We start from the raw sequence: 24,640 nt of genomic DNA on the forward strand, positions 1-24,640 counted from the left end.
CTTAGCTGTTTGCTAGTTCAATTCAATTTGTTGTTGTTGTTGCTTTTGCTCAGGGGAAAGTTCTTTGTTCCTCCTTACTCGATTTCTTCTATTATAGATAGTTAGTTAATATGTTTGTATCTTCTTTTTTTTGTTCTCTTCTGTAAAAAACGTTACATTTTTTATAAAAAAGATTTTTCTACATTTTGTTATTTTTTTTGCTGTGATTTTTAAAACATTTTTAATTTTTTTTGTTGGATTTTCTAATTTATTTGATGATAGAAGCATTTCACTTGAAATAATTGAAAATCGCAAGTGTTCGACCGTTGAATATTAGGATTACGCATTATATGTTGTTGTCACTTACAAGATAGCTTATGTACTGTTAGTGTTTTCTGTATCTGTATCTGTATGTATGTATGTATGTTTTCAATGCTGTTATTGGTATTGTAATCTTTTGTGAAAAGAGAGATGTTCTTAGCTCTTCTCATTTCCTTACTTCTTCAACTTTACACGATGATCTTAGTTTATGTAGTTGCATTACACGGTGAAAATATTCGCTGAAGTCGTTGTTTGGGATGGCATTTGCTAATGCGTCGCGATCAAAACAGATTCATCGGGCGCACCGATTTGGGATGCGACGATCTGCCACCAATCGAAGCTCGGCGTCCCGACGTGTCCTTACTCTGGCCAGTGGCCGCGCACTCCCCCCCTCTCTTCTCCGCATGTCACTAAACAGGTTTAAATGCCACTGAGACGTTCTGGAAGTGGCGAGACCACTGGCAGGAGACTTAATTTTGATCGACGAAACGCACCCACACGCCTCCGTCTGAGAGTGATTTTTGATTTCTGATTTCTTTTATTCCTCGATGTTGTAGACCATGAAGAGGTACTCGCCCTTCTGCTGCTCCTCGATGTGGGGCGGCGTCAGCGGGGACTTGGGGCTGACCGGCTGGAAGCCGACGAAGGAGAACGTGCGCACCAGGTTCGGGCGGTCCAGGCGGTCCTTGCGGATGCACAGGATGACGCCGTCGCACTCGAGCTTCTCCTCGGCGAACTCCAGCAGCGAGATGAACGAGTGCTTCGAGGCCTCGTGCGACATCGTCGACGGCAGGTTCACGTACAGCATGTTGTCGAGCGGGCTGAAGATCTGTAACAAATTGGGAGGAGAAAAATATTAATGAAGGCCTCTTTTCTAAATAATTCACTATTTATAAAAAAACTTCGAGACTTCTGCAAAAAGTGTCCATTAGGCAACCCTAAAAAATCAGTGTCCCTAACAAATTAATTTCCCATTAGTGAAATATTCTACAAATAGTTTTCACTATATGGGAAATTAGTTGTTGGGCATACCAATTTTATTAGGAAAGTTGTACACAAAAAATAAATTCTCTTAAAAAAACTAATTCGAGGTAATTTTCTACGTTTTTGCAAATCGGTGTTGCTTTGTATTGAAAAGTTCATGCCCAATTTTCAAAATTTTGAAGCAAAAGGTATTACAAAATGCTGTATACATAATTACAGTTAAGCTGTCAATGTCAATGAAATTATAGAAATATTATTTTTCCTCTATTGTTATGTCTTTTTCCGATCTGTGGTACAAAAACTCAAAAATTCAAAAAGTCTAAAAGCACCCTATTTGATTAAAAATACAGAAATAATCGTCAAACAATGTATTTGAAATATTTTACAATAAATAGTACGAGTTTTTTTTAGAGCAATTCCAGCCGGCTTTTGAAAATTTTGACGTTTTGAGCACTTCTTAAAAAAAAATAGTTTCAGTATATGATTTTTGTACTTTTTTAGGTGAGTTGCTCCATCCTTCTTTTTGTAACATCTTAGGCTATTTTCACAAAAAATTTGAACAAAAAAAAACCTGGGCTCAAACTTAAAAATCAAAAAATCTCATTAAAGTGGAGTGTTTTTTTTCTTTCAGTGTATTTTTTCGGAAAGCCCGTCAAATTTCCTACAAGTTTGTCTTTGACCACTTTTTGATACGATGCAACGGATTCGAGATGCAGCAATATTTAAATTACGCCCTTCTCAAATGTCATTATCGAGTGTAACTCTATAAACACAAAACGTTACTTAATCCACCTTTAGGTGGTTGGTGCCTTCCTCACATTCATAAAGTGAATACTCTACCTCAAAAAAAGTGTTTGATTAACATTTACTTTATCAAAATATCTGAGATCCGGCCAAAACAAAGTGTAACAAAAACACTAAAGTACTTATAACTATAGGGTTGTCAGACATTCAATATTTTGAACTCTTTGGAAAGATCTCTTGATTAACCATCCAAAAATTAGAAATCCTAAATAGGGAGACTGGTCGAAGTGAATTTGACGTACCCAAACAGACACGAGTTTGACGTATCCAAACGAGCATTTGCTTTTACCCCCAGCAAAACTTATCAGTGTTGCCAAGCACAAAACATACGTTGCCAGATCGATTTAGCAAGCTTAGACCAGTCTCCCTATTTAGGGTCTCTACCAAAAATAGGTCGCATGGTAGATCCGGACAACGTTTTCATCAAAATATTTGAGATCCGGCCTCGAAAAAGTGTATAAATGACACTTAAGTGGTTATAATTTTGATATGGTTGTCAGATCTTAAGCGTTTTGGGCTCGTTCGAAAGGTCTTTTGAACACCCTTTTTACAATCTTCCGAAGTTTAGCCCAATTCGTTTTTTAGCATAACTTTTGAAGTACTTTTCCAAACTTCATAATATTAAATAGGGGCTTGTAGGACCCCAAGACGGATCGAATGAGACCAAAATGGTCCAAATCGGTACAGCCAGTCCGGAGAAAATCGTGTGCATTTTTTTGCGGTGCACCTACTTACAGACATACACACGCACAGACATTTGTTCAAAATTTGTATTCCTTATCAGAATTCTACAATGTATTCCTTATGGGCGAACTGTCATTTCTACCACTCGAATGAGGTGCTTCATTAAGTGAAAACAATCTAAAATGCTGTATTCTGCAATGATAATAATATTTAGCTGGGTGCTGAATAGTGGTTCGCAAAACGGCCTAAATTTTGAACTGTCAAAGTGGAACCAATTTACTGTTCGCCAAAAGTAGATCTGGGGTTGAAGTCAAGAAACTTTCAGAAAGTTGAAGGCGAGATCGTACTTTTTATAATTTTAGACTAAATTTTCAAAATAACCTATCCGTCATGGGTTTCCTATGCTGATAGGACCTTTTGAAAATTTTATCTAGAATTATGAATGGAAGTTGTTTATCGAGTCGATGCGGTTGTATCCATCCAGAAGCTGTCTTTATTGTTTGATTCCATTTGAAAACCTGGTTTAGTGAAAATCCTTTCTGTGTGTTGGATCAGCTTCGCTAGAATTAGCGATGTTTTTTCGCTGGATCAGGAAGAGCTGCAGGATTCCAAAATCAGCCAGGGAATGGAGCACTTTCTTTCGAGCAGTTTTTGCTTTTTGCCTTCCTCACCTTACTGAGGAAAGGCTATAAAATCACTCGAAAAACGAACTTTTTAGTTAGACCTCCTAGACCTACCTTCATTTGTACATATCGACTCAGAATCACCAGCTGAGCAAATGTCTGTGTGTTTGGCTGTATGTAGACATGTGTACCAAATCAATGTCACTGGAATATCTCGTCACAGGCTCAACCGATTTTGGCCGGAATGGTTTTAATCGATCGGTCTTAAAGTTCCATAAGTTGCTATTTAAATTCATGCGGTTTTATCATGTATTTAAAAAGCTACGTCAAAAAAAATGTTTCATATTAAATTAAAATTTTGGTAAAAAGGATGGTTTTTTCATGAAAGCCTCACATGTTATATATTTTTAGAAAGCATATGATAAGACCTTTCTTGTGTATTAAGAATTTTCAAGATCTGACTTACCTATCTAAAATTACAAGCAGTTTAAAAAATGGTCTGAATTTACATAACCTCAAATGTTCCCGTCTGATCGCCACGAATAAAGCCTTGTAGAGGGATGCCATTTTCCTGAAAGGCGGTGTCTGTATTATCTTGACAAAAAGTCTGTAGGAAGTCTTGTTTTTTTACTCGTCACTTATTTTTATTAGGACCTCTTAGGTGCTGCGATCACGTTAGGGGAGATCCATAAACCATGTGGACACTTTAGGGGATTGTAATCATTCATAAATGAGAGGAAGGCACCAACCACCTAAAGGTGGATTAAGTTACAGTGAGTCAAATATTTGTCCGTACCCCCCCGTACGGGAAATGTTTGTTATATAAAAGTACATAAAATTCGACTAAAGTGCCATGTTTTATACATCAATCGACGCGGCAAAATGTCCTCTTTAAGACATTGTCATTGGATTTGCAAAAAACTTTTTCTTGAAAAATACAAAAATTGTTTACTGAAAAAAGTTAAAAAAAGAGGTCAAATAATTGTCCGTACCCCCTAGTAAAAGTACAAAATCTGATCGATTTAAGTGAATTCATTTATGAAATGTTGTTTCAGTGTCAAATACTAGTACCTTTAGCCAGTTTGTGACAACTTTGAACTTCTGATAAGTTTGTTTAGTTAATTTATATTAAAAATTGGATTAAATTTAGTTTTTTAAAGTAAAACTTATCAAAACATTAGTTTATAAACAACTATTTTTATAAAATTGCTATTTTGTGTTGTAAGAGTCTCTATTGAACAAGTTTCAACAATATTTGTTCAAAATATACATTGTTTTCATCTTTTTTATTGACATTTTTCGACCAAAAATACTGTTTCGGAACAATACCGTTAAACAATCCGGATTGTCCCGGAACCGGTTCAACCCCTCGGAGGGAAATTTTGTGGTGATCAGATAGAGGACAAAAAAACCCACCTCTTGCAATTTGAAGCATCCAATTTCGTCCACTACAGCCCGATTACGAGTCCCTAGTCTGAAATTTGAAATTTTCACTTTCCGTGCTGAGAATTTCTGTACCGTTCTGGGTCAGAATGTTTTGCTTGGGGAATTTGAAAATTTCAAATTTCAGACTAGGGAATCGTAATCGGGCTGTAGTGGACGAAATTGGATGCTTCAAATTGCAAGAGGTGGGTTTTTTTGTCCTCTATCTGATCACCACAAAATTTCCCTCCGAGGGGTTGAACCGGTTCCGGGACAATCCGGATTGTTTAACGGTATTGTTCCGAAACAGTATTTTTGGTCGAAAAATGTCAATAAAAAAGATGAAAACAATGTATATTTTGAACAAATATTGTTGAAACTTGTTCAATAGAGACTCTTACAACACAAAATAGCAATTTTATAAAAATAGTTGTTTATAAACTAATGTTTTGACAAGTTTTACTTTAAAAAACTAAATTTAATCCAATTTTTAATATAAATTAACTAAACAAACTTATCAGAAGTTCAAAGTTGTCACAAACTGGCTAAAGGTACTAGTATTTGACACTGAAACAACATTTCATAAATGAATTCACTTAAATCGATCAGATTTTGTACTTTTACTAGGGGTACGGACAATTATTTGACCTCTTTTTTTGACTTTTTTCAGTAAACAATTTTTGTATTTTTCAAGAAAAAGTTTTTTGCAAATCCAATGACAGTGTCTTAAAGAGGACATTCTGCCGCGTCGATTGATGTATAAAACATGGCACTTTAGTCGAATTTTATGTACTTATATATCACAAACATTTCCCGTACGGGGGGGTACGGACAAATATTTGACTCACTGTATGTTTTCTACAATGTATTTCTTATGGAGCGAACTGTCAAAAACTGCTCGACTGCGAGTGCTCCATTAATCTGCGACATCGCAGAATTACACTCTCGCCGCAGTTCTTCGTCACCCACTCTAACTTTAGGGGGGCTGCGGGCGAAAATCGGGCATCCCCAGTGCCAGTTCAGACCCTCTATCCAAGACTCAATCCGCGAAAATGTTGATTTTATGTTTGCACACGCACACCAATAAACTTCGTGCATGCCAAAACGCACACTCTCTCTTTTTTCATAACGCGCGAACTGTCAAACTTTTTCGTTTGAACTTTTCAGTTGGCTAGAAAAAAAAAGTTGTTCTGGTGTGTTTTGGTCGGCAGATTAAAGGTAAGTTTTTATCTTTCATTTTCATTCCACCATCACCATCACTACTACCGCCTCCAGGACACGGTCATCGAGGAGGAGCCGGAGTGGATGGCCGCGGAAGTGGATGGCCGCCGGAGGTTGGGCCAGCGGAACGGAGTCAACTTGGAGAACGTTGACTCGATTTTTGAGGATCGTTAGCGGCACCGCCCAATCCGGACCGTGCTCCAGTGATTGGTTCCGCCGTTCCAACTGGTGCTGGTCGTCATGGTGGCCCGAAATCGAACAGGCAACTAACTCCTGGCCCAGAACCAGCAGCACAAAGCAACACCAGCCGCATATTCCGACCCCGCAAGAGTTTTAGATTCACACCCAGAGCATCATGCAGAACGAGCTGCTGCGCATGATGTTGTACAAGTAGGCCGTCGAACCGGCCGCCGCCAACCCGGCCGTGCAGCAGTTTATCCCGTCCGCCTGCCCCAACATCCAGCGCAGTTTGTTGGCGCTGAGCCAAACGGCCGCCGGAGGGAAACAGTTTTCTGCGCCGCCACTGCAGCCGTCGGTGGCCAACTAATTGTTCCCCGTCGGATCAACCGCAACCGAGCTGACCAACTCGAGGCAGCAGATGCAACCACTCACAACTTTAGGGACGTCACGCCGCCGGGTCCGGCCGAGGTCACTTCGGCATGAGTACCGTCAGCGGGAACCTCAACTGACCAGCGTTGGTTTGCTAGAGTGTTCCGCATTTTGTCCCATTTCTTCTTCCGAGATAGAATTGACATCTCGCACCCGTTTTGTTCTGCTTCATCTGCAGGAAAGTAGCTTTTATTTTACTATTCAAAGTTCAATGTTTTTTTTTTTTATTTGAATGTCCCCCCACAACATTTTTTTTATCGATTCTTTACTGTGTTTCGTTCCCTCAGTATTTCTTTTACGACATAAAGTTTCCATCATTACTAAATATTTTTTTAATGATGTAGAAATTCCCAATTATATAAATACATCGATTCAAAAATACAATAAAAAACAAAAAAATACAGATACGAATATACAATTAAACAAAAACACTAAACAATTATTAATTTAATATTCTCGATTGCAATAAAAAATATAAAAAACATAGAAAATCAACAAAAATAAAAAAATTACAGAAGTTCAAAAATTCAAAAATTAAAAATAACAACATCATTTTTTTTACAGCATCAAAACAGGAAACCATTTGTTAAGAAATTTCAACTAAACTTAACTAAATTTTAATTGAACATAAACAAATTACCAAAATTTTGATAATTTAACTGATTAATGTTACTAAAAAAATTAAGTAAATTTCTTTAACTTTAGCAATTTTGAGTAATTCTTACAATAATTTACGAAAATTAACAAACTGAAACTTTTTCAGGTAATCATTTTAAATTATTTTACTTAATTTAATCTAAAGTTGACATAATTGAATTAAATTTAAATAAATTTAACTAGAAATAACTAAATTCAAACAAATTAAAAATATTTTAATCAATTCAACTAAATCTGAATAAATTTAACTAAATTAAAAATCAATTTAACTAAATCTAAATCTAATTCAAGTAAATTTAAAGCAGCTCAACGAAATTTTGATAATTTTTAATAAATTTAATTATATTATATTCAATCGAACAGTTTTTTTTTTAAATTTTACTAAATTTATATCAATTTGAAATATTACAAAATTTAACTAAATTATACTTAATGTTACTAAATTGAACCAGATTTAACTAAATTTAACTACATTTAACAAAATTTGAATAAAAGTAACTAAATTTAAATCAAATTAACTAAATGTTAACAAAATTAACTAAGTTTAAATTAATTTTACAAATTTAAACATTATTTTACCAAATTAAACAAAATTTTCAAAATTCAACTGAATTTTACAAAATTTAAAATTTTGTTAAATTTTGATTAATTAATATAATTTAAGTTAAATTCTGCAAAATTAAGTAAAAATTAGTTTGATTATGTTATATTAAGTTAAATTTAGGTAAATTAAGTGAAATTTAGTTGAAGTTAAAAAAAGTTAAACTAGGTAAAATGAAGTTAAGTTAATTTAAATTAAAAAAAAATAGTAAAATTAAGGTAAATTTAGTTAAATTTAGGTAAATAAAATTGAGTTAACTTATATTAAGTTAAATTAACTTAAATTTAGTTGAAATAAGTTTAATTGAGTAAAATTTAGTTAAATTTATGTAAATTAAGTTAAATTTAGTTTGAATTTGTTAAATTGAGTAAAATTTAAATAAACAAAGAAAAAAATAAGTAGAAACAAGTATATTAAGTTTAATTAGGTAAAATTTAGTAAAAATTAAAAAAAAATAAACTAGGTTCAATTTAGTTCACGTAAGTTAAACTAGGTAAAAAGTAGTATAATTTAGTAAACTAAAGCTAAATTCAGCTAAATATGTAAAATTTAGTTAAATTTAGAAAAAAACAAATAGCTGAAATCTACTAAATTTAGTTCAATTTAATTAAAATGGTTAAATTTAGTAAAATGTTGCTGAATTAAGAAAAAAAATTGTTAAATTTAGTAAAATCTGCAAAACTTAGTTAAATTTAGTTATATAAAGTAAAATGAAGTTAAGTTTAGTGAAATTAAGTTAAATTTAATGAAATTAAATTAAATTTAGTTTTAAATTTGGCGAAATTTAGTTCATTTATGTAAAATTTAGTTGAATTTGGCTATAATCAGTTAAATTAGGTAAAATTAAGTTGAATTTAGTAAAATTAAGTTGAGTAAAGTTAAATTGGGCTAAACTTATCTAAATGAAGTAAAATGAAGTAAAATTATGTTAAATTTTGTTAATTTGATGTCAATGTAGCCAATTGATTCAAATTTAGTTATTTGTTTGAATTTAGTTAAATTTTTATTTAGTTTAGTTTATTTCAATTTAAGTTAACTTTTGTTAGAGTTAGTTAAATTTAGAAATTAATGATTAAAATTTTGCACAATTGATTTTATTTCAGTTGAATGTAGTTAATTTTAGTAAAATATATGTGAAATTTTGTAGAAGTAAATTGATTTATGCTTAATAAGATTCAGTTTAATTGATCTAAAATTAGTTTTATTTATTTAAAATTAGTTTATTTGATTTAAAATTAGTTTAAATGATTAAAACGTAGTTAAATTGATTCATATTTAGTTAAATTGATTTTAATTTATTTTGATTTCAATTTATAGTGAAATGTCATTTAATTTTGCAAAACGTGTTTTTTTTTATTTCGTTACAGTTATTTACACTAAGTTCAATTTAGTTACAATGAGTAAAACTTAGTTACAATGAGTCAAAAGTAGTTAAATTCAGTTAATTTTTATAAAATTTAGTTAAATTTAATAAAATTTATTAAAATTTAGTAAAATTTTACTAAAATTAACTTAATATTTCTATATTTTACAAATTTTACAAAATATAACTAAATTTAACTGAAATAAAAGCAATTGTAAACAAATTTAATCATTAATTTCTAAATTTAACTAACTCTAACTAAAGTAAACTATATTAAACAAAATTGAAATTTATTTAACTTATTAAAAAAATGAACTAAATCAAAACAAATAACGAAATTGACATCAATTTTACTTAATTTTACAAAAATTAACATTTTTTTCAAACTTGATATAAATTAAATTATTTGTTACTATTTTTTTTACTAAATTTCAATAAATTTTACATAAATGAAATCAAATTGACAAAACTGAACATAATTTTACTCAATTTTACTCATTTTTACTCAAATAAAGATAAATTTTACTTAACTTTATTAAACTTAATTATACTTAATTTAAAGTTAAATTCAACTAAAATAAATTTAAATTTCACTTAATTTCACTAAATTTTTTTTTAATTTTACTAAATTCAACTCAATTTCACTACATTTAACTTAACTTAACGAAAATTTACTTAATATAACTAAATGTAACTTCATTTTACAGATTAAAGGAAATTTTACTAAATTCATCTACATTTCGCTAAATTCAACAATTTTCTATCAAATTTTACTAAATTTCGTGAAATTTGGCTTTTTAATTTTTCTAATTTAAAATAAATTTAACTTTATTTAGCTGGATTCAAGTAAATGTTACCGAAATAATTTATTCAACTTAATATAAACTAATTTAACTTAAATTAACTTAATTTACCTCAGTTTACCAAAATTTTACTAAATTTAGCAATATTTAACACAATTTTACTTTATTTATTTTTATTTAACTGTATATTACTATTTTTAAGCTTATTTAAGTTTATTTAACTTTATTTAACTCAATCTTACCTTAATTTAACATAATTTATTTGAATATATTTTCATTTAACTAAATTCACTATATTTAACTATACTAAGCAAACCCAATTTAACTTTATTTAATTTAATTTGGTGATATTTAACTTAATTTATCTAAATTTAACTAAGTTTAACTGAATTTAACTTAATTTAAAGTCAATCTTAAAATCATATCTTAATTTAACTTAATTTAACTAAATTCACTTTATTCAACTTTACTTAGCAAACCCAATTTAACTTTATTTATTTTAATTTAGTGAAATTTAATTTAATTTATCTAAATTTAACTTAGTTTATCTGAATTTCACTAAATTTAAAGTCAACTGATTCTTACTAAATTGTAAGTCAACTGATTCTTAATAAATATAACAAAATTTAACTGAAATAAACTAAATATTAATAAATTAAACTAAATGTAACTGATATTAACTAAGTTTAACTAAATTTTACTAGATTTCACTTAATTTAACTTAAATTTACTTTGTTTAATTTTATTTAACTACATTTTGCTGAATTTAACTTATTGTAACTAAATTTAACTTAGTTTTATTTTATTTAACTAAATTTTACTGAATTCAACTGAATTGAACCAAATTTTACTAAATATAATAGAATTTATCTTAGTTTAACTGAATTAAACTTATTTCAACTGATCTTAACTCAAATCAATTTAATTTAATCTACCAAAATTTAACTAAACTGAACTATTGAACTAAATTTAACTTAATTTAGCTAAATTTCACTAAATTTTACAAATTTTACTAAATTTTACTAAACTTTACAAAATTTTACTAGATTTACAAAATTTTACCAAATTTTACCAAATTTTACCAAATTTTACTAAATTTTACTAATTTTTTTCAAAATTTAACTAAATTTTACTAAATTTTACTAAATTTAACTAAATTTAACTATATTTAACTAAATTTAACTAAATGTATCTAAAGTTTGCTAAATTTGACAAAATTTTAATAAATTTAACTTAATTTAAGTAAAGTCTGCTCAATTTTACTAAATTTTACTAAATGTTACTTACTTTTACTAAACGTAACTAAATTTAACTTATATTTATTAAATTTTACTAGATTAACTAAATTTATAAAATTTTACCATTTTTTTCTAAATTTTGCTAAATTTTTCTAAATTTAACTAAATTTAACTAAATTTCATAAAATTTAACTAAAGTTAACTAAATTTAACTAAATTTCACAAAATTTAACTTAATTTAACTAAATTTAACTAAATTTAACTAAATTTAACTAAATTTAACTTTATTAAACTAAATTTAACTAAATTTATCTAAAGTTTGCTAAATTAAACTAAATTTAACAAAATTTTAATAAATTTAACTAAATTTTAGTAAAGTCTGCTCAATTTTACTAAATTTTACAAAATGTTACTAACTTTTAGTAAACGTTACTAAATTTAACTTAATCTTACTAATATTTATTAAATTTTACTATATTACCTAAATTTTACCAAATTTTACTAAATATTACTAAATTTTTCTACATTTAACTAAATTTTACTAAATTTTGCTAAATTCTACTAAATTTTACTAAATTTTGCTAAATTCTACTAAATTTTACTAAATTTTACTTAAATTTACCAAATTTTACTAAATTTTTCTTAATTTTACTAAATTTTACTAAATTTTACTGAATTTTACTGAATTTTACTAAATTTTACTAAATTTTACTAAATTTTACTAAATTTTACTAAACTTGACTAAATTGAACTAAATTTTAATAAATTTAACCTAATTTAACTTAATTTAACTAAACTTAACTAAATTTTACTAAACTTGACTAAATTTAACTAAATTTAACTAGATTTTATTAAATTTAACTTAACTTAACTAAATTTAACTAAATTTCACTAAATTAAACTAAATTAAACTAAATTAAACTAAATTAAACTAAATTAAACTAAATTTAACTAAATTTAACTAAATTTAACTATATTTAACTAAATTTAACTAAATTTGTCTAAAGTTTGCTAAATTTAACTAAATTAAAAAAAAATGATAAATTTAACTAAATTTAAATAAAGTCTGCTCAATTTTACTAAATTTTACTAAATGTTACTAACTTTTACTAAACGTAACTAAATTAAACTTAATTTAACTTATATTTATAAAATTTTACTAGATTAACTAAATTTTACCAAATTTTACTATTTTTTTCTAAATTTTACTAAATTTTTCTAAATTGTACTAAATTTTTCTAAATTTTACTAAATTTTACTAAATTTTAATAAATTTTGCTAAATTTTACTAAATTTTGCTAAATTATGCTAAATTTTAATAAATTTTACTAAACTTTGCTTAATTATGCTAAATTTTACTAAATTTAACTAAATTTTACTAAATCTTACTAATTTTTTCTTAATTCAACTACATTTTACTAAATTTTACTAAATTTTACTAAATTTTACTAAATTTTACTAAATTTCACTAAATTTTAATAAATTTTACTAAATTTTACTAAATTTTACTAAATTTCAGAAAATTTTACTAATTTTTACGAAATTTTACTAAATTGTACTAAATTTTACTAAATTGTACTAAATTTTACTAAATTTTAATAAATTTTACTAAATTTTTCTATATTTAACAAATTTTAAACGAAACAAAACTAAATTTTAATAAATATATTTTTTTTCTAAATTTTACTAAATTTAACTTATTTTTACTTATATATGAATTCATCTGAATTTCTTCAACTTAATTTAACTTCATTTAACTTAAATTAACTTGATTTAACTTAATTTAAATTTATTTAACTTAATTAACTAAATTAAACTAAACTTGACATTTTACTCAATTATTCTAAATTAACCTTAATTTAACAAAATTTACCTAAATTCAACTAAACTTTAATAATTACTACTAATTTAAAGTTATTTAAACTATTTTGGTTAGTTTAGTAAAATAATTTTATCAAATTCAGTTATTTAAACCAATAGGACCATTTTAAATTAAGTTGAACATATTAATTCAACTTTTATTTATATAGGCTAGTTTTAAATAGGTTAAGTGGCTTTTATTGTAATTTTAGAAACTCTTTGAATAAACATTTTAATCTGTTTTGTTTTTTTGTCACCCTAATTGTATTGATCACCCTAACCGCTCTAAACTGGATCCGGAAATACTAAAGAAGAAGAAGAAGCACCCCCCAAAATGCGCCCCGTTCCGCCATCGCTTTTTTGCCCGTTATCGTGGTCAAAATGTGCCCAGAAGCGTGCCACAGACGGGCGTAACAGCTCGGCCAAAATGCGTAACGCCCGCCTAAATGTTGCATTCTGGCACGAAATGGGCCACAACGAGGGGAAAAAGCGTGCTGAAAATCGGGCCCGCTTTCAGGCAAAACGTCCCCGCTTTCTGGCCGTTTTCCGCCCATTTTTCTATGTGGGCATCCGTAAAAAAGAAAAATCTCTTCTACCCACATAGAAAAATGGGCGGAAAACGGCCAAAAAGCGGGGACGTTTTGCCTGAAAGCGGGCCCGATTTTCAGCACGCTTTTTCCCCTCGTTGTGGCCCATTGCGTGCCAGAATGCAACATTTAGGCGGGCGTTACGCATTTTGGCCGAGCTGTTACGCCCGTCTGTGGCACGCTTCTGGGCACAATTTGACCACGATAACGGGCAAAAAACGATGGCAAAACGGGGCGCATTTTGGGGGTGCTTCTTCTTCTTTAGTATTTCCGGATTCAGTTTAGAGCGGTTAGGGTGATCAATACAAATAGGGTGACAAAAAAACAAAACAGATCAAAAAGTTTATTCAAAGAGTTTCTAAAATTACAATAAAAGCCACTTAACCTATTTAAAACTAGCCTATATAAATAAAAGTTGAATTAATATGTTTAACTTAATTTAAAATGGTCCTATTGGTTTAAATAACTGAATTTGATAAAATTATTTTACTAAACTAACCAAAATAGTTTAAATAACTTTAAATTAGTAGTAATTATTAAAATTTAGTTGAATTTAGGTAAATTTTGTTAAATTAAGGTAAATTTAGATTAATTAAGTTAAATGTCAAGTTTAGTTTAGTGTAGTTAAATACAGTTGAATTTAGTATATTTTAGTTAAATTTAATTTAATTAAGTTGAATTGAGTTAAATTGATGTAAATTAATTAAAATCTAGTTAAATTTGATTAAATTTAGTTAAACTTATTTAAATTTATTTAAAATTAGTTACATTAAGAATAATTTAGTTAAATTTAGTTGAATTAAGTTAACTCAAGTTAAATCAAGTTTAATTTAGATAAATTAAGTTAAATAGAGCTAAATAAAGTTAAATGAAGATAAATAGAGTTATATAAATTCAGATGAATTTAGTTAATTTAAGAAAAATTGAGTTAAAATAAGTTAAATTAAGTAAAATTTAGAAAAAAAATAATTAAATTTATTAAAATTTAGTTAAGTTTCGTTTAAAATTAGTCAAATGTAGTAAAATTTAGTTTAATTCAGTTAAATTTAATTTAAATCAGTTAAATTTAGTTAAATTCTGTTAATTTTAGCTAAGTTTTGTTAATTTTGGTTAAATTTAGATAATTTTAGATAAGTTGAATTAAAGTAAATTGTTAAATTTAGTTAAATTAAGTTTGATTTATTTAAATATAAATAAACATAGTTAAATTATGTCAAATTTAGTTAATTTTAGTTAAATTCAGTAAAATATAATTAAATTTAGTTCAATAGTTCAGTTTAGTTAAATTTTGGTTTTTAGTAAAATTAAGTAAAATTTAGTTGAATTGAGTTAAATTGAGTTAAATTTAGTTAAATTTAGTTGAATTTAGGTAAATTTAGTTATATTTAGTTGAATTTAGTTTAATTTAATTGAATTTAGTAAAATTAAGTCGAATTTAGTAAGATTTAGTTAGATTTAGTAAAATTTAGTTAGATTTTATTATATTTAGTTGAATTTAGTTACATTTAGTCGAAAAAATTAAAAATTAGTAAGATCAAGACAAATTTAATAAAGTGTCGTAAATTTTCACTTAATTTATTTCAATTTAGTTAACTTTGGTTAAATTAAGTTACATTAAGTTAAAATCAGTTTTTTAAGTTAAATTGAGTAATATTTAGTTAAAATAAATGTAAGTCAAATTTAGTTTAAATTTAGTAAGATTTAATTAAAATTAGTAAAATTTAGTTGATTTTAGTTAGATTTAGTAAAATTTACTTAAAGTTTAGTTAAATTCATGTGGATTTAATTGAATTTAGTTGATTTTAATTACATTTAGTAAAAATAAGTAAAATTTATTTAAGTTACGTAAAATTTCACTAAACTTATTTTAATTTAGTTAAATTTAGTAAAATTTAGTTAAGTTAAGTTCAATTGAGTTATATTTAGTTAAACTTAGTTAAATTTAGTTGAATTTAGATAAATTCAGTTGAAATTAGTTAGATTTAGTGAAATTTAGTTAGGTTTAGTTAAACTTAGTTAAATTTAGCAAGGTTTAATTAAATTTAGTTGAATTCAGTTACATTTAGCCAAAATAAGTAAAATTTAGTTAGATTAAGTAAATTTCAATTAAGTTTCGTAAAACTTCGCATAATTTATTTCAATTTATTCGAATTTTGTTAATTTTGGCTAAATTAAGTTAAAATTAGTTAAATTAAGATAAATTTAGTTCAATTGAGTTATATTTAGATACACTTAGTTAAATTTAATTATATTTATTTAAACTGAGTTCAATTTAGTTAAATTTTTGTTGAATGCAGTGAAATTAATATAGTTAAATTAAGTTAAATTTATTTAAATTTAGTTAAATTTAGTAGAATATAATAAAGTTTTTTCAACAAAATTAATTTGAATTTAGCTTAATTGATCAACATTTGTTTTAATTCAGTAATTATTGAGTCAAATTCAGTTTTACTAAGTGAAAGTAAGCTAAATTAGGTTTATTAAGTTATATTAATAATCTAACTAGTTTTTACTTATTTTGACTAAATATAACTAAATTCAACAAAATTTAATCAAATCAACCTAAATTTTACTAAATTTGACTAAATCTAACTAAATTTAAATAAATCTTACTAAATTTAAATAAATCTTACTAAATACAACTGTACTTAACTAATTTTTACTAAATCTAAATAAATTTAACTAAATTCAACTAAGTTTAACTAAATATAACTAAGTTTAACTAAATATAACTAAATTTAGTTGAATTAAGTTCAATTTAGTTAAATTTAGTCGAATTAAGTTCTGTTTAGATAAATTTAGTTAAATTAAATTAATAAATATTTAATATAATTTTGCTGAATTAAGTTCAATAAAGTTAAATTTAGATAAATTTAGACAAATTAAGTTCAATATCGATATATTTAAAAAAATATATTTCAATTAAGTAAATTAAGTTGAAATTATTTGAATTTTGTTTAGTTTATTTAAATTAAGTTAAATTTAGTTAAATTGTGTAGATTTAGTTGAATTATGTAAATTTAGTTAAATTATGTAAATTTAATTAACTTAAAATATTTAAATTTAGTTAAATTAAACAAAATAAGTACAATTCATTTGAATTTAGTAAAATTCAGTTAAATTTCGCTGAGTTATGTTTATTTTTGTTGTATAAAGTTAAATTTGGTTGAATCAAGTTCAATTTGAAAATTGAATTAAGTTTCATTTTGTATAATTTAGCTAAATTTAGTAAAATTTTGTAAAATTCAGTTGAATTAAGTCCAACAAAGTTAAATTTAGTAAAATTTTGATGAATGAAGTTCAATTTGGATATATTTAAAAAAAAAATATGAATTAAGTTCAATTTAGTTAAATTAGATAAAATTCAGATAAATTTAGATGAATCAAGTTCAATTTAGATAAATTAAGCTTAATTAAGTTAAATTTTATAAAATTCAGTTAAATTTTGTTGAGTTAAGATCAGTTTAAATTAATTTAGTTAAATTAGGTAAATTATGAAAAAAAATTGTAAAATCTAGTTTGTGTATCTACGGTTTTTTTTGTATTTGTTTAGTTTAGTAATTCTCGTATTTTTGTATTCTGAATTTTTGTATGTTAGTATTTTGTGTTTTCGTATTTGTATTCGTTTTAGATTTTTTATGTGTTCTTTGCGTTTTTTTATTTTTGTTATGTGTTTTGTATTGTAGTTGTGTATTTTTATATTTTCTTTTGTGGTTTTAGATTTTATGTTTTCCCTTCTTTTTTGTGTTTATGTATTCATAAATTTCTGTTTTTTTACTTTCATACTGTGTAGCTTTTGTTATTTTTTTGTTTCACTTGACTGTTGATGACCGGATTTGGGTTATTCGAGAGCCCAGTTAGGAAGGAACGGGAACCACACACTGAACCCCGCTGTGCAGAATCTCTGGAACAACTGGTGCTGATGGAGGATGTTGCTAGGAATTCGGCACCGCAGTATCGTTCCGGTCAAACTAGTACTTGAAGGTTGTCGCTTGGCCGGCGAAACCGGCTGCTCCACAACCGGCGACTTTGGCCGCACATTTTGGTCCCGAATGATGACGTCTCTCTCAAACCATGGCAGCAGGTCCTTCGATCGGGAAAATAGAACGTTCGCGGCAGAACGTTTTCGTTTTGAACTCGCCACGGCGAGGACGCCCCCAGGGAGGAGAACCCTAGGGTCACGTTGGGCAGCTTGGTACGGTCTGGGACGTCGAATTGAATGACACACTTGAAGAGTAGATTCACTTTGTTGGGCGGACGCGGTATTGAGGACGAAATGATGAGGGGTTTCACGTTTGCGGGTTCCTCGGTGCGGTCATTGTCGTCGGGAGACGTTTGACAGCGGGTTGCGGTTGACGTTTTGCTGAAAAAAGTGAAATAGTCAGTAATCTAGGGTTTAACTTATGAAAATCTGTAACTCACCATCGCCTCAGCTGCTGCTTCTCCGGTCCTCCCCCAAATCTTCTGCACCCCAATCCGGTTCATGGTGCCGAAAATGGCAAACGTCAGCGACGTCTTTTTCACCGGCATAACCCGCTTCCCGCGAGACGGAATTGAGCTCCCCAGCCGTGGCTTTTTCTTAACTGAATTTTCTTGCCGGTCTGCCCCCCCTTCAGTTTCCGATTGTTGCTTCATTCCGACAACACGGGCAACGAGTACTGTTGCAGCTTGTCCGCGTCCAGTTGTATGAGGTGGGCGAAACGGTTCCCTGGCGGACGTTCTTGGAAATCAGGTAGAAGTCGTTGCTGTGGGAGAGACGCGGGGAAAGTGAGGTTAGGTGGTGGTCGATTTGTGATTTTGTGGGGATCTTACCGTTCAAGATGTGTGATCACGTCATCTACGATGGTTCCGGGCACGGGGTTCCCGGAAAATCAAACTGGTTGACTGATTGCTTTTTCGCGGCGTTAGCCGCTGGAATTTCGATCGGATCGGGTCTTCGGCGCCGGACTTGTTACAAACCCCGCGGGCCCGGGTTCTTTTATCGTTGGGTGGACGACTTCTGGTTCGAGGAAACCGGGGAAACGCGACTGGGGGAACTTCGGAACGCGTCCCGGAACGTTCGCGAGCTTTTGTTGTTGAATCTGGTGATGCACTCAACACGTGTAAATGAAAATTTTTGACAGTTGCTGGTCGCGTTACGAAATGGGACTGTGTGCGTGAGAGCGGCAAAGAGCAAATATGTTGGTGTGTGTGTGCAGAACAAATATACATTTTTTTAAGGATTGTGTCTAGACTAAGCGTCTTAACTGGCACTGGTGATGCCCGATTCTCGCCCGCAGCCCCCCTAACATTAGAGTGGGTAACCGATCGAAACGCGACAATTTTCGAGCAAAAAATGTCAAAAACTAGACAAAATAAAACACAACAGCTCTGTTTTTGTTACGAAAAATGGTGAAGTTTTAGAGCTTGGGTGTCTTTAAAAGAGTTTTTTGAAATTGGAAAAGGAAACTTATTTTGGCTTAGTTGAAAGTAAAGTTGGTTTTACGAAAAAAAAGTAAGGTTGGTTCACGTTAAGGGTTTTTAAAAAAATAAATTTTTATTAAAATTGTTTGGAAAATTTAATGTTGTAGAAGACATTAGGCGTCATCCATAAAGTGTGTCACGCTCTAGGGGGGTGGAGGGGGGGGGGTCTGAGCTAGTGTGACATTGCATGTTATAAGTATAAGAAAAGCGTGACAAAGGGGGGGGGGGGTAAATTTTGGCTGATTTTTGCTTGACGTACTTTATGGATGAAGCCTTAAAATTTGATCATGCAATCTACGATTTCTACGACTAAATTCATCAATACCATGAGAGCAAACCCTCAAAAATCAGTTTTTTAAACGTAGAGTTTCAGGATAAAGCTTTAGAGCAAAATGATGTTCTGCACTTTTAGAGCCCTAAAAACAAACATTTTATTTTAGAGAAATAAAAAAAAGAGGTAAAAAGTTGCAATGTAAAAATTCAAATAACTAGAAAAAGCGCAAACCAAATTTTATATTCGAATTTTTGGATCATATTTTGGGGTTTCTTTGGGTAAAAATTCCAACTCACCGTCTCCCAGGAGCTGAACTTCTGCGCGGTCACGAACAGCTTCAGCGTGACCTGGGTGGGCGTCGGCTGGGACAGCACCTCCTGGATGACGGCGGCCTCATGCTGGTTCATGTAATCTACGGTCGACTCGGTGAAATCAAGATCGGTATACTCAGACGAAGCGGTGGTGGTCGAATCTATAGATGTCTTGCGATTGTATTCTTTCAAGGGAGACGCCCTATCGTGGTCGGTTCTGGGTGTTGGGACATCAGGACCACCACAGCGGTCCTACAGCCAACGAAACACAGTAGGAGTCGAAGCCCGCCGACGAGGAGGAGGAAGAGGAGGACGACGACGACGACGAAATCGTGCGTTTACTGGCACGATTACTACTACTCATTGGCTCACTGGAAAGAGAAGAAAGGAAAGAACGATGGTTAGCTAAAATACTAAACTATTGTTCATGAATATCATACTTAAAATTACTATTGGTTAGTGTATCTCGCTTAATGCATATTCTTAGACTAGTTCAAATTAAAGGAAGATTATTCTATACAAGCCGCCGCCTTTGCCGGGCCACCGCTTCCACGGGTTCGGCTCCTCTCCGTTGCACCACGAACCGAGCCTCGATCTTAATTACCCCGCTTAAATCCCGCGAACTTTGCGATCTCCCAAACAATACCCTTTGACCCTGCGGCCGACTAAGGTGCGTGGCGTCCTCCGTTTCCGTCAGCTCACTCCGGAGACTGTCGTCCGGCGCCGGCGCCGATGCTTGCCTCGGGAGACTAGCCCCAGGGTGATTGAGAAACTCCCCGACGATCGTATCGTTGGCCAGGTCCAGACTCTCCAAGCTCACACTCTGCACCACGGCCGCGCACCGTTGTTCCGCGATCGGTAGCAACTGTTGACATTCCGGGAGTGACGGAGTAGCCCCAACCGTGACCACCGCGTTCGGTTCTCCGTGCGAAGCGCCCGCAAATAGCTGCGGCGATTGTTGACGCAACGCACGATCTGCTTTCTGGCATCGCTGTCGGAACTCAACACATGCGGCCAGATCCGCCTTGCAACAATTGCACAACGTATCCGGAAGGCCGGGAACGAGCTGGATCTCGAGCTGGCACACATTCGACAGCTGCCGGCACAGATTCTCGTCCAGCGCAGAGTCCGGGTCGTTGTGCCGGTTCAGGCAAAGTCGGCAACGGGGCGACTCACAGGACATGGTGGAAAAGGGGAGCGCGGAAAACACCGTTTTGGCCACACACAAACTACATTTAGAAATCCGTTGTGAAAAACTTTGAAAATCAGCTGATGTCCTTGAAAGTCCTTGCGCAGATTTTGAGTCAGCCGAGACTTTCACCCCTCAATCTAGTACTTCCTTTTTGCTTTCATAGTATGAAATTCAAACACGAACACAACACTGAGGAAAATTCAACAAAGATTTCCATAGAGCTGTCAAATCGCAACATGGAGTTAAACTTTCTGTGCAGTTGCGGGAGTTGCGGTGAAGTTTACCAAGGCTTTTCAAAAAGTTTAACTCCATGTTGCCCGCACACATTCTCACTTTTAATTTCTCGGTACAGCAATTCCCCACGCAAACAGCATGATTCAAAAAATGTTGTCCGATCCGGCTCAAAATTTTTCTGCGGGTTCCTTATACCCGTATTTTTTTGTTTGGACCTTTGGGTGAACTACGCCGTGTTAGGGTGGTCCGAAAAATGGCAATTTTCGTCGATTTTCGACAAAAACACATTTTTCCAAATATCATAACTCCGCGCTTTTTCAACCGATTTTAGCTGTTTTAGACGCAACTGAAAGATGATTATCTGGTCTTTAATAGAAAAATAGTTCGGAAATTAAAAAATCTGGCATTATATTTGAAAAGGTCATATGAAAATTTGAAATGCGGTTTTGGAAGTCTCGGGATTAAAGAGTTTATGTGTGAAAATATTTTTATCGGATTCTTCAGGCGATTACATCAAATATCAAAAAATGGTGAAGTTTCATTTACAGGTTTCCGAGATATGATTTTTGAAAATAAAAACTGGACCTTTCAACGCGCCTTTGCGCGTAAAACGGTGAAATTCAGAAACCAGAAAAATCATTATTACATTTAAACTAAAACTGCGATAACTTTAAAATTAAGCTGTCAACTACAGAGCGGATTTGTTAATTCGAATGTCCACTAATTCGAACACTGTGACTGTAAATCGCACTTTGTTGAGTTCGTTTTCGCACTTTTTCATAAGATTTTTGCAGTTCGACTACGATTACACTTTTTGTGAAAAAAAAAAACGCATTGCTGAGTCAGCAATGTGCGATTTCCAGCTACAGTGAAAGCTCGATAATTCGAACATATTCGAATTAAAAAGCACTCAAACGTCAAAATCAGTCAACATTTTTTTTCTTTTTTCGTTATTTTTGGGGATTAGTAAACTGCCCATGTTCGCATAAATGTCCCATATGCAAAAACAGCATGCTGAGAAAAACGCATTTGAAGTTTGTCCCATACATACGTGTTAAGTTTTCGCGAAAATAATGGATTTCCTCCTGATTTCTAGAACAAAGTACTTGATGTTATAGGCTCTTTTGAAAGAGCACACGATTTTGAACCAAACTGCATTAATAAATCGAAATCGATGAAAATGCATATGGGACATTTATGCGATCAGGGGCAGTAAAACAAAGATAGGAAAACGATAGTAATTAGAATAATTTTGCAAAAAAGTCTTTCAATAAAAATCGTTAAATCTAAATCGTTAAAGCAACTAAATTTCAAGTGATCCAATACGTGTTTTCAAACGAAAAAGTTTTCTCCATCTTTTGCAACCAGTTTCATTAAGATTGATGTAGGAAATTGATTTTGTTCATGAACCCGGCAAAAAGACAACGTTAAAAATATCCCGATGTTATTTATAAATTTTTAAAGGCTGTCGCAATTTTTTTGCCGTCCCTAACTTGGCCCGAACAATGCGCGGGATTTTTTTCTCAAGAAACTTCAAATTTTTTTCTAGAATTTTAAGCGCAATTAGTAGAAATAAAAAAATGCATTTCTCTGCGATTAGATTCGTTCTTTTGGGTTATTCAAAAAACAACATAAAATAACAGTTTCAAATGTCAAGCCTAATTTCCATTGTTTTTTTTAACAAAAAGTATCGCATTATATCAGTCATGCCAATGTATTTTTTTTAATATTAATAAAGTCGTTACAAATATTTTTCAAAGTTAATGTCATCCCACCCTTCAAAAAATTGGTCCAATAAAAAAAAAAAAACAAATCATTATAGAAATGCATTTTTCTACCTTAAATTAATATTTAAGGATCGATCAAAAATATAGTGTTTTTTGTAAAATTTCGTTGTACAGTTCTGAAAAAGGTCAATACTTACATATTTTGATTGCAAAACAATTGGGCAGGTGTAAAATGCATTTTAAAACTATTTTTTTCATTCAAATGTTAATACCCCCACCAACCCCCAATTTTTCAATTTTAAATATTTCTAAAGGTTTCTTAGGAACATTAGATAATAGAATTATATTATTACTATCCCCTGCGCCAAAGATCTCATTACACAAAAACAAACCAGGTAAACTATTCTCATTCCGGACGTTAACGTTTGATCAACCTTGAATAAAGCTGAACTAATTTAAAGTCCTTCCTGTTTGTTTCTGCCAAAACCCGTGTGGCATTCAAATCTTTGCTTCGCAACGCGGTTCTAAATTTTCAAGCTCGGGGAAAGACACACCTGCTGAAAAGGTTCTTTGAGTTGTGGGACCAAATTTTGTTTGCTTCTTGACTTTTTTTTATCAATGACGAGAAACTTTCAAGTGCTGCACTGAAAAGTTAGCAAGTAAGCAACATCAACTCGTATATCAATATTATGGCAAGTTATTCGCGGTCTCAGCTGGACCGTGACTAACCTTCCCGCCTCCTCCTCCTCACTAGCCGGTTCCATTATACTGACGATATTAATCATTTCGGTGGCCACAAACTTCATCATTTAGTATTGCCCTTTGTCGTCGATCGGAAGATTTACTTTTTGTATTCCTTTCTTTGAAATCACTTTATTCTTACACTTGACTTTCACTCAGTTATAAATGCTCTCTTAATCACTTTTGATTCGTTTTGTTGATTTTTTATTACTCTTTTTGAACTTTCTTTATGTTTCACTTCTCACTCCCAAAATAGCTTTTTGCAAATTATATCCTGTCCAATTAACTTGCAAACACTTTAACTGCCTTGTTGTTTTGTGTTATTTACGCACTCGGTCAGGTGTTCTGATGAGATTTATTTTTTTATTTTCCCACTTTTTTTTCGCAAGCTTGTACTAGTATTGTTGCTTTTGTGCAAAAGGATCTGGCGTGTATCGAGCGCGAGCAGACTACGAGAATACGTCCACTATCCGGAGCGTGTACATTTTCGCGGATGAAATCCGACTGACGAGAGCGCGAGGCGCAGCAAACAATCGCGGGAACAGAATCTTATACAGCTTGCCGAGCAGCCAAAGCCGAAGAGCCGCCGCGCAGACAATCGGTTCGGGGTTTGGGGGTCAGTTGGGTCTGGTTTTCAATTGCTTTTTTATCACAATTTAAAAGAAAAAAAAAATTATAAAGAGTGTCCTGTATTTTTTTCGAATTACTGTTATCTTAGAAAAAATGGAGGAACTTATCCAGTTTCTAAAAAGATATTTGTTAAAGAAAATGTATTGATTTCATTGAAAAGTTCAAAACGCATTAAAATCAACAAAATTGTATTTAAATGGAATTTGAATTTTGATGAATTTTGTGTTCGAAAGGGAAAACATAAGTAAAACTTAGATTATGCAAACAAACGATTAGTCCTATTACTGTCAAGTTTTGCTTTGTTATTTTTTA

General features: G+C 30.7%; 1 protein-coding gene across 1 annotated transcript; it reads right to left on the reverse strand.

The window, feature by feature from the left end:
- Window positions 1-24,180, reverse strand: LOC120424903 (ornithine decarboxylase antizyme). Its single transcript, XM_039589193.2, is given in 4 exon segments — window positions 1-1,129; window positions 19,790-20,038; window positions 20,040-20,175; window positions 23,687-24,180. Coding segments are annotated over 4 exon segments (756 nt in total). The 5' UTR covers window positions 23,767-24,180; the 3' UTR covers window positions 1-838.
- Between the last annotated feature and the right edge of the window lie 460 nt (window positions 24,181-24,640).

The sequence above is a fragment of the Culex pipiens genome, chromosome 2 (genome assembly GCF_016801865.2).
Source record: "Culex pipiens pallens isolate TS chromosome 2, TS_CPP_V2, whole genome shotgun sequence".
Classification (NCBI taxonomy): Eukaryota; Metazoa; Arthropoda; class Insecta; order Diptera; family Culicidae; genus Culex; species Culex pipiens.